The 11,850-nt window shown below is 40.4% G+C and overlaps 1 protein-coding gene across 1 annotated transcript in view; it reads right to left on the reverse strand.

Annotated features, from left to right (window-relative positions):
* The window catches only part of KREMEN1 (kringle containing transmembrane protein 1), a 112,380-nt gene extending 101,246 nt beyond the window's left edge, over positions 1-11,134 (reverse strand). The window contains exon 1 of the mRNA XM_072142224.1: positions 10,803-11,134. Coding sequence (XP_071998325.1) covers positions 10,803-10,881 — 79 coding nt within the window. The 5' untranslated portion in view covers positions 10,882-11,134. The remainder of the gene's footprint in view (positions 1-10,802) is intronic.
* Between the last annotated feature and the right edge of the window lie 716 nt (positions 11,135-11,850).

The raw sequence follows: 11,850 nt of genomic DNA on the forward strand, positions 1-11,850 counted from the left end.
GTATTCTCCTATGGCTATTTTCTAGCCAAGTATCAAAGGAAGCACAGTACTATGCCAGATGAGATGACACTGAGTTATTGCCTAATAGAAATCCAACCCCTACTGAATTTTGCCACTTCAGCCTTTGCTATGGATATGTGCGCCACTAAGCGCAGAACACAGCGGTCGCAAGTCCCACTACAAATTGCTCAGAATTGGCAAGTACATGCACTGCAGAAACTACAGTCACCAGCAGATCAACCAGAAATCAAATATATAGAACGCTACTGTAGGCTTCAAGAAGCTGTTTGTATTCTCCTATGGCTATTTTCTAGCCAAGTATCAAAGGAAGCACAGTACTATGCCAGATGAGATGACACTGAGTTATTGCCTAATAGAAATCCAACCCCTACTGAATTTTGCCACTTCAGCCTTTGCTATGGATATGTGCGCCACTAAGCGCAGAACACAGCGGTCGCAAGTCTCACTACAAATTGCTCAGAATTGGCAAGTACATGCACTGCAGAAACTACAGTCACCAGCAGATCAACCAGAAATCAAATATATAGAACGCTACTGTAGGCTTCAAGAAGCTGTTTGTATTCTCCTATGGCTATTTTCTAGCCAAGTATCAAAGGAAGCACAGTACTATGCCAGATGAGATGACACTGAGTTATTGCCTAATAGAAATCCAACCCCTACTGAATTTTGCCACTTCAGCCTTTGCTATGGATATGTGCGCCACTAAGCGCAGAACACAGCGGTCGCAAGTCCCACTACAAATTGCTCAGAATTGGCAAGTACATGCACTGCAGAAACTACAGTCACCAGCAGATCAACCAGAAATCAAATATATAGAACGCTACTGTAGGCTTCAAGAAGCTGTTTGTATTCTCCTATGGCTATTTTCTAGCCAAGTATCAAAGGAAGCACAGTACTATGCCAGATGAGATGACACTGAGTTATTGCCTAATAGAAATCCAACCCCTACTGAATTTTCCCACTTCGGTCTTTGCTATGGATATGTGTGCCACTAAGAGCTAAACACAACGGTAGCAAGTCCCCCTGCTAATTCCTCACAAAATGGTAAAAGATGCAAATTAAAATAAAAAAAGTAGAACGTTATTGTAGCCCTAAGAAGGGCTGTTGGGTTCTTGTAGAATCACTCCTGCCTAACAGTAAGCTAATAGAACACCCTAACGCTTTCCCTGAGCAGCAGCAGCTCTCTCCCTAGCGGCATCCAGAGACAGAATGATCCGAGCAGCGCGGCCAGCGGCTAGTCTATCCCAGGGTCACCTGATCTGGCCAGCCAACCACTGCTATCGACGTGTAAGGGTACCACGTCATGCTGGGTGGAGTGCAGAGTCTCCTGGCTTGTGATTGGCTCTGTTTCTGGCCGCCAAAAAGCAAAACGGCGGGAGCTGCCATTTTCTCGAGCGGGCGAAGTATTCGTCCGAGTAACGAGCAGTTTCGAGTACCCTAATGCTCGACCGAGCATCAAGCTCGGACGAGCATGTTCGCTCATCTCTAGTCTTAATATTTCCCATAAAAACTGTATCCTGTGGATGGTGGTAAGTTTACTTCTCACGACAACCCTATTTAGAAAACAAATCTAGATAATAATTCTTATTAGCATCAAGGACACATACATACCATATCCATTTCTTCAAAATTCCCAAAATAGACTCTGCCATGAACATGAATTTATGACACACTGACATTGTATGTCCACATACAATTATCATGCCCAAATATAAACTCCAGAGACAAACTGTTCAGTTCCAATCATTATCAATGTCCTCTAGATGTGAGAATATACTCACAATCACTGTACAGCCCACAACTGTTTGAGATCACGACTTTCTTTTTATTTATATTCCTGTATAGTATACCTGTATAATGCATCTTTTTAAAGCTGGCATAAAAATAACAGAAATGACTAATATTAAATAACAAAAGAAACACAAAAATAACACAAAATTAGACTTCTGAGGAAGTACGGCAGTGATGAACTATTTTTAGACACACATATTTTTAGAATCACCAGTTTCCCAGAGAATAATGAGGCCAGGAAACGCTCATTAAAATGTGATATCTGAATAAACTTAGCGCCTCACATAGAAATGGCCTTTGCAAAGATTCTGATCCAACTATCAGATTATTAAAGTTGGACTGAATCACAGCAAAATAAATTGGAAAACTTGTGATCAAACTATCCTGATCCTGGATGGGATATTTTACTGCACTAAAGGTCTAGTTATATCTAACCAATAAGGGCATTAGTCAAAACTAGGCTAGGTTCACACCTAAATAACCTGATAGACAAATACTGGAAGGCAGAGACATAGTTTTTTGCCTCTGTGAGGTCACTTTTCATTTAAGGACAGCGACATCACTTGGGAGACACCCTGAACATCGTCACCAGCCAATTCTTGTTCACATGTTCAATGTTCTCTCCTCCCGCTGTCTTTAGGGGCAAGTCGAGGAACAGAAGGACATATCCCAAGCATATGTCCATGCCCAACGTTGTAAGGTCCTAACAATGTACGGCAAAAAAAACGAGACGTGACTGTAGCTTTAGACTCTATAAATTATGCTGTAACCAATGTTATAAACACTGTGGTGGTCTGCAGACTTTCCTGGTCTGTACAATATACCTAGAGTGCCACAACCCTGTAACATGGATCTGTATATATATTATAATTACACCTTATGAAAGGGATAAGTCCCGGGAGGGGTATGTATTGGCGGTGATCACCCTCCTTTTACAGATCACAACACCAAAGAGGTATTTTGTGAATATTAAAGGGAACCCGTCACCGCTATTTTCACAAATACAGGTAGTGGCAGGTTCCTATAGAGCTTTAGTAACTATCTGACACCCTGCTTGTAGCTAAAAGTAGTTTCCCTCAGATCCCCATAAAATAAGAGTTATAATCTTGCCTGGTATCTATGCAGCTTTGGAGCGAGTCCAGGGGGCGCAGCCTAATGTCATGTGACCAGGGTGACATCAAAGGTCCTTAAGCTACTTAATATGAAAACTATACCCCATATACATATCTGACCACATAAACAATAACAGCAGCCTCCATGGACTTCTACTCCTCTCCATGCAGGCTACTGTGATTTCATGTGATAAAATATGCTGTGATTTCATGACATATATGCTTAGTGTACAGTTCCTAAAGCTACAAAAGCTATAGGACCTACGATGATGTCACGTGGTCACGTGACATTATAGCAGCATACAGAGATAGGATGGAGAAGAGCTGCTGGAATCAGCCCGAGGAGGCCACGCCCACCTGGACTCCATGTAGTCATGCTTAGTTACCAAATAAAACTAGAAAGTTGAATACATGGGAATATCAGGGGAATAATTTTTAGCTACACGCAGGGTGTCAGATAGTTATTAGAGCTCTATAGGAACCTGTCACTACCTGTATTTGTGAAAATAGTGGTGACGGGTTCCCTTTAAAGGCACCCCTTTTCTAAAAATAGGATGAGGGATCCCAAAATGTAATAAGTGGAAGTTTTAGCATGCGAAAAATTATTTTCAGAGACCAAACAAAGAAAACAATTAATGATGTACCTAAACTAGTCTTATTCAGGATTTTACTGCAGAATTTTTTCCCCGAGTTATAAGGTTTTTTTCAGTTTTGTATTATGAGTGTTGTGGCTAAATTCTTTTATTCCAGTGAGGTTGATGCAAGGGAAATGTCAAAGGGCAGTGTTCAAAACAGTTGTAAAAGAAAAGAACTGCTTCAGTTACTTTTATAAACTTTACACATAATTTGAAGGGAGGAAGAATATTTTGAGGTCACAGAAAACATTTTAAGTTCAAACAAATATTTTGGTAGGTGGAGAAGATGTTCATTAAATCGATTGCCTATTTTCACATAACTATCTAAATATTGATCTAACTGGTGGCCAAATGATATAAACCTGCTTTCAATCATTTAGCAGTAATTTATTAAAATCGGATGGAAAATCTAAAAGCCACTTTCAAAATATTAAATAATATTTGTAACATTCAGGAGGCTCCAGGGCCCCTATTCTCATCATTGCTAAATAATATTAAGTTTTATTTTCAATTGATATGAAACAATATCTGGTTTCCCATCCTCATCAGTGTAAAAAAAAAAAATCGATTTGTCATCAGTTTTTGCTTGCGGACTTCTATTTGCCATCCGTGATTCCAAATTTTTACCGAGCAAAATGAACAAAAAAAGCCAAAATGAAAACACCCATAGAAAATCATGTCTCAGTAAGGCATCTGTGAAAATCACTGTATCACGGAAGTGAAAAACAACTCCAATGTGAAACCACCCTTGGACACCCACAGAAAAGCAGGTCGGAAACAGATGTATCTCTATGAATGACTTTATACATTAACCTTTACATTACAAAACTTAAAATTCACGAAAACATTAAAAAAATCTTCACAATAAATTGATACGCTTCTGTAAAAAATTTGTGGTCAATAGCCTGTGGCTGACATGAGGGGACGTGGCATTCAATTGAGCATGGAGGCCACTGAGTATTAGACCTATTATAAAGATAACTGGAGAACATTCTGCTCCTGGAACCCCTTATAGTAAGTCGTTGCAGTCATGTAAATAACAGTCATATTTTACTTCACAGTAAATGATCCCAAACAACAAGAAAGAATCATATAATGAGGTCGCAAGAGGTCACAGGCCATCTACCTTTAGCAGCTTTACAATGCTATTCAGACAACATCCAAGAAGAAAAGGTAAGACATAATTCTATATCAATGGAAGACAAGGTGTTTGTGCTTGACTGCCTTTTGATCTAATCTAAGTTCCTCATTTTTCATGCCCCTTTAACCTATAGCCTGAAGGATGTCTATAACAGGATCAATCATTTTGGTCAGCTAGTCACAGACATGACACGTCATATACATCATCTTCTGCATGCCCAGGAGGAAAGAAAGAATTTCAACAAAACTGTGTTGGTTCAAAACTTGTCCCTCCAACCCATCCACAGCCCATCTAACTGGACTAACTGGTTTATCTTTTTCTTTTAACCAATCGCTAAACATTGAAACCTAATTAGAATAAAATGGTTATGGGCATAGCTTAAAAAAAACATTACAAAATGTTATGAAAAACAAGTTAAAACCAAGTTCTTGAAAGAGTTAATCCTGACACACATGGTAGTGGCTTCAGGACACTTGTTTTCCCAATTAATTCCCATGTCCAACAGCATTTAGGTTTAAGGAACATGCTAACTCCATCAGGTACCGTATATACTCGTCTATAAGCCAAGTTTTTCAGCACAAAAAATGTGCTGAAAAACCTCACCTTGGCTTATACACAAGTCAATTAAAAAAATAAACTTATATACTCACCCTCCGGCAGCCCTGATGCTTGGCGCGGCTAGGCTGGCTGTATACTACAGGGGGCTGGCCGTATACTACAGGGGGCAGGCTATATACTACTGGGAGCTGGCTGGATATATACTACTGGGGGGCTGTGACCAATGCATTTCCCACCCTCGGCTTGTACACAATTCAGTAGGTTTTCCCAGTTTTTGGTGGTAAAATTAGGGGTCTGGGCTTATACTCGGGTTGGCTTATACTAGAGTATACACGTGTACATGAAAAATTTTGAATACAAAAAAACTTTTGGTTGGTTGACCTACCTAACTGTATTGCTTATATACACGTCTGTGTACTTCATCGTAAGGGTATGCCTTATGAATCTGCAACACCCTCGCCGCCAATACATAGGCAGGCTGGTAGTTGCGAATAGCCCCCTCTCCAGGTCAGGAGATGTTAGGGGGAGTCGGGAACCCTCTATGAAGGTTCCAGAACCTGGTCATTATGTAATATCAGCTGTAGCTTCTGCCTGGAAAGGAAATTGTTAAATGTGTGTATTTTAAACTGGAGTGTGATTGGAGAGGTGCTACCCCCTGACCAGAGTGAGTATAAAACCCCCTGTGCAGTGGTCCAGTTTTTCTCTGGTCTTCTTTGCCTGTCAGCAGTCCAGACCACATGGTCTGAGTGAAGAGAGAGTGACAGTGTGTAGCACACCTTTAGTGCTGACACAGAAACCAATCCCAAGAACTGAGTCAGGAGACTCTAACCAGAGCTGCAGCTTCCACAGTTTGGACACAGCTCCATCTCAATTATCCCAGCCGGCATCTACAACCAGGCTGGTGCTCTATTCCAGAGGACCACACTCCAGTAATCAGAATCTGCTGTTTGACCCTTCAGGCCTGTTGCCTGTTGTCTACTGTTCAATAAAGAACTGCAAGTTATTTTGCAACGCTGCCCCGTCTGACCCTTGGATACGGCTGTCACCACCACGGGCTTCCCCATCCATTACCCAGAGACACATATTACAGACACTCAGGGGGTTGCCCCAGGGAGATCCAGTACATCAGCCTCTCCCTTCATATTTCTTGCACACACCACCTGCTGGAGACCTGCCAGGCTGTAGGACAGCCCTCGAGTCCCCATACCAAGCACCGTGACATGAGCGTGCCCTAGGCCGCAATTGCCAGCCATTCCAGTATTCCGGGCCCCGGCTGCCACCAGGTCCCAAGAAAAGGCTAGGCCCCGGAAGGTGGGGGGGAATTTGGATATCCTTACACAACACAACAAGATGTGAATGCAACCCAAAAAGGCAATAAGCTTAAAGTACAAATGATAAAAAGCATGATTGAATAAGCTAACTACAAAATAAAGAACCTTATATCTTATTAATACGACACCCCTGATCTTTATTCCAAGGACTGACATCAGGCTTTACCTGGATTGATCTCAGTCCATCTTGCTGGCATTACTGCACTTAATTCAAGTCTAGGTTTGTTGTATAAATATATGAAAGCCCTAAACTCATGGTAAAAAGCTTGGCTTCTTTACAATTTCATGTTTGTAAAAGCCCCACCTCCTTGACAACACTAATCCTATTTCAGTTACAAAGTGACATGGTGTAATAATGGTAGAACTGTTAAAAAGGTCACAATGCACAACAGTAAAATAACGGCATTTAGAATTTTTCTCACTTGACAGGGAAAGTTCCAATTTGCTGAATAACTTGAGATAAATCTGAATTACATGGGGACAGAGAAGTGCATTTGCTTTATTTTGACTGCAATCTCTACTGGCCATGGCTTGTCCTCAGAAAACAATGGCACTTTTCCGCCACTCTGCATCACATAGCAACTAACTGACAGGGAAGTAATGTGATATTATTGAACTTTTCTATGCATGTCATTTTGTCTGACCCAGTGATGAAGTCTCAATGCTAATTATATGGTACCAAAGGGAAAAAAACTGTTCATTTCACAAAGTTCATTATGAAATTCACCAGAACCATCTTACATAAACCACATTTTGACAACACATTATTAACCTACATGGAATTGGACAGAGAATGCATACATCATAATACTCCAGAGCTTAGTGATACTGTGTTCATTGTTACTGTGCAGATTCCACACACTTTGAATGGTAATGTAAATTCCCAATTTCACAAGTTTTTGGTGTGTTAACTAAAAAAAAAACACTTAAAAAAGAATTTTGATTCCGGAAATAGGATCAAAATGACTTCATAGAACAGACAAAAAGTATAACCTTTTTGGTTAAATGCAGTTTACACTGATCTCATAGATTGTAAGCTCTTGCGAGCAGGTCACTCGTTCCTGTTGTTTCATATGAACTTTATATAGCTCTGTAGCGTCTTATATATTTACCCACTGCGCTGCCGAATATAATGTCGCTATGTAAATAAATTTATTAATATTTTATAATATGATACATTATTAAACAGGAAGTAAACCATGTATAGTCTATTATTAATGTAATTTGCTAATTTAAAGGTAAAGAAAGAGACAGAACCTTCCACCTACTGCGTAGAGACCACACAGAACCACAAGGTTAATGGCTCCTGTTTCTCTACCATATTCCAGAAGGCAGTTTACAGTATTTCAGGAGTTTGCATAACTTGCAGGAGCTCTTCATGTTAAGTGGCCCTTTCAGACTATTAAAAGGGTATCTGTCAGTACTTTAGACAGCCCCCTCTATGAAGTGGGTGAGTGACATCTCCTGCATAGAAATTGGATGAGGAGGATAGTGCAGGAGACATGAATGTACAGAAGCTTCCCTCTATTTCTGAATATGCACCCCATCCCCCCTAAAAAAATTAAGCATGCCTTCTAAAATTGTAAGAATGTGCAGAATATGTACATCACATGACTACACATGCTGAAACAAAATGAAAACATTTGGCTGCAGAAGTCTTTGTAGTCTGACTCACATGTCTTCTATGGTGAGGATAATGATTTCTTTATGCTGCCCAAGTATTTGGCTGTCAAATGTCAAAGAGTGACAGACAATGAATGGAGTGGTCAGACTCTTTGAGTGGACAGGAGAATGTGTCCCAGACAGTCGCATTACATCACATTACTGAAAAACGACTACAACAGACGTCATCTTATGATTCAGAGGCTGCGATAACAAGTCACCATGACTGTAGGTTCCTCATAAATGAGAAAGAGTTTATTTGCTCGTCTGCAGTATGGCCTCGGTTTATACCAGTAGCCATAATGTGGCGTGGGATCCATCAGCCGATGGAAAATAATGGTGCCCGATGAACCCCTATGCCTTATTATAGGGACTTTTTGGTGTCACTGTAGCATTCCTTTTTTTTCTTGGAAGAATACAGGCGGTCCCCTACTTAAGGACACCCGACTTACAGACAACCCATAGTTACAGACGGACCCCTCTGCCCACTGTGACCTCTGGTGAAGCTCTCTGGATGCTTTACTATAGTCCCAGACTGCAATGATCAGCTGTAAGATGTCTGTAATGAAGCTTTATTGATAATTCTTGGTCCAATTACACCAAAAATTTTGAAACTCCAATTGTCACTGGGGCAAAAGAAAAAAAATTGTCTAGAACTTCCATTATAAAATATACAGTTTCGACTTACATACAAATTCAACTTAAGAACAAACCTCCAGACCCTATCTTGTATGTAACCCGGGGACTGCCTGTAGTGCAAAAACATGTTTGATGAAACTTTACTAAGCTCCATATATGTCATATAGATCCATACATAGGCACATAGAGTGCCTAGTCCATGCGCCACTCAGTGGGCTTTACACACACAAAATGCTTCACATTGTACATGCCGTCATTAGCTGTAAGTAATGTTTTCTTTAAGAAATACTAATTAGTGGCCGGACCCATAATGTTGGCAAATGTGAAATTCTTTAAAAGTTACTTTTTAATCACGTGACTATCTAAGGTTCGTAGACGTGTTTCCCTACATCTTGACTCATCATATTTTGTGTATGACAGTAGTACACCCACACATTATTACCCAGTGGGAACAAGACCTAATGATTACTGACTGATTCCATTCCATATTTTACACCACAGGATATTTTTTAATTGGACTAATAAAATATCCATGTAGCATAGACCTTTATGTTTCTAATCTTGGAATTAACAGGTGTTTAATTCTTTTGGGAAACGTCTGGTATTAAACATTATGGCTTGTGCTGAAAATAGCCGCCATCTATAATGAGTTTATATCTGTTTTGACGTGAGCCATTATGACTTTGAATGATGGAAAATCTGCGGATAGACTGAGGAGGAATCAATAATCTTTATAAATCCCATGCAATAAACATCAACATGAACAGTGACACTTCAGGCCTGAATTATACGAGAATATCTATTCACAGCTTTTACTAGTGGTGTGAGGTGTTCCAGATATAAACATAATTTCCCTACATAATTCTTGTAGACAGTACATGAAGCAATTCCTCAGGCATATTGTAGGAAGCACAACATGTTAATACATGTGCTCCAATGTACTTATAAAACATCCACTTGATGATAGACTGTATAAAGCTTTCATCTGGTAAACCGTATTGTATACCGCCTGTCAAACACAGTAAACTGGGTCATTATTCTTACTTTACGCTGTTCTACAGAAGCTAAAAATGCGCAGATATTTCTTTATGCAAATACTAAGCCCCACACATCAAACGCAAGCCAAAGATATACAATACACAGGGAACCTATAGCCTGTCAAATGCTTGACACAGACACCCATAGCAATCCTCAGATGACCCTATGTAGGAGACTCAATAGAATACAATACATAGGCGGACACATTTACAATACACATAGATCTAAAATATACAAATTCTAAGCAAACAATATTCTAAGCAATTCATTGGCTTAGAAAAGTCTATTACAGTACCTGTAGGATAAGATCACATCAGTAACAGCAGCAGAAGGCAACCTGTGGCTCCCTCTATAGACATGATGAGATTTGTAGTTCCACTGCAACTGCTAAACCAAAAGACACCTACCTCCTCATGTCATGTCCTTGAATCTCACATTGTCTCCTTGTTATCAGTCATATATAGATATGCAGCAGGTATCTGTCATTTTAAAGCTTTTACTGTAATTCATGTCACAACTGGTCATAATAAAGATGCTTTATATTACACTATACAAGTTTTCATCCATTTTCCCTTATAGACTAAGCTAAATTTAGCACAATTTGGGTCAAATGACAGTAAATGTCTATTGTCTGTTATCAATAGTATTCAGGTAACTGTGGCTGGATGACACCTGGTAAAGTCATTGATGACAAGCAATACCTGATCTATAAAAGCACAGTATAGATTCTCTCCAAGAACCAAAACTAGCCCTGTCAATAAGCAGCCTGCAATCCCAAAGCATATTGCTGCCTCCCTCCTTTCTCCCCCAAATAGTGCTGCACCAATGACAGAAGTGGAGGCTGCTGGTCAGCCTTATCCCCTCCTGCACTCACCAGAATGAAAGAGATCAGAGCACAGCACCAGCACTGAAGGCAATAGCAGGATCCTCAATGAAAGTGTCCACAAATCCATTCCCCTTGCTGAGTGGAGCTGACTCTGAGAGCAGTGACAGGCAGCCAGGATTCCCCTAGCTGTGGAGCAGGTTGCTCATTTGCTCAGATCCTGAGAGGGACTGGCTCAGTTTCGGGGATGCCTTTTATTTTCGCTTGTTGTTACAGATTAGAGAGGGAAAGAGAGAGATATTGTAGGATAAGGCAAAGGGGAACCCTACAGACGCTTCACAGCAACTGCAGTCAGATCCCAAGTAGTGATTGTAGGGACTGACTCAGGGATCCTATTACCAGGATCATGTGACAGGATACATACTGGCCACAGACAAATGCTTCTTTTTTTTTTCTTTTCTTCTTAACCAGTTCATTGTGAGTGACAATACAACTTTTATAGCAATGTGCTGTCCCTCCTCTGTCTCTTTCAGGTGTAACTTCAAAGGGAGAGTAGAAATCAACATGTTGTTAAAGGTGGAGCGCACAGCAACAAGTTTTCTCAAGAATTCCACACAACAATGTAACCCCCTGGTGACCACAGCTTTTATGTTGCTGATGTAACCTTTTTTTATGACAAATTTTGTTCTACTTCAATTTTCCGCAGCTTATTTATTCACATTGGGGCACATGTACTTACCCGGTCACTGGAGTTCACTGAAAGTGCATTTTCCATCTACTATGCTGTGTGTGGCGATTCACTCAGATGGTGCGCCTGGAATCATGAATACCTGGCTTCCCCGCTCAGGTCTGACAGAGTTCACCATCTTTTTTGTAGTTCATCTAAAATATAAGGTGTGCAACACAATTTGAGAGTAAAATATCCAAATCAATCAGACGGCATGCCCCCTAATTTGTGTCGCGTGGAAGCCAGCACAGATGCGTCACAAAAGGACTGTGTGCGCCATTATTGTAGCGCAAACACTTCTTAAATACCTGTGCAAGCCGTTTTAGCCCCAAAAAAGGTGCACGGTCTGACAAAAGTGCAGTGTGTAACCCT

Source organism: Engystomops pustulosus, chromosome 1 (genome assembly GCF_040894005.1).
Source record: "Engystomops pustulosus chromosome 1, aEngPut4.maternal, whole genome shotgun sequence".
Lineage (NCBI taxonomy): Eukaryota > Metazoa > Chordata > Amphibia > Anura > Leptodactylidae > Engystomops > Engystomops pustulosus.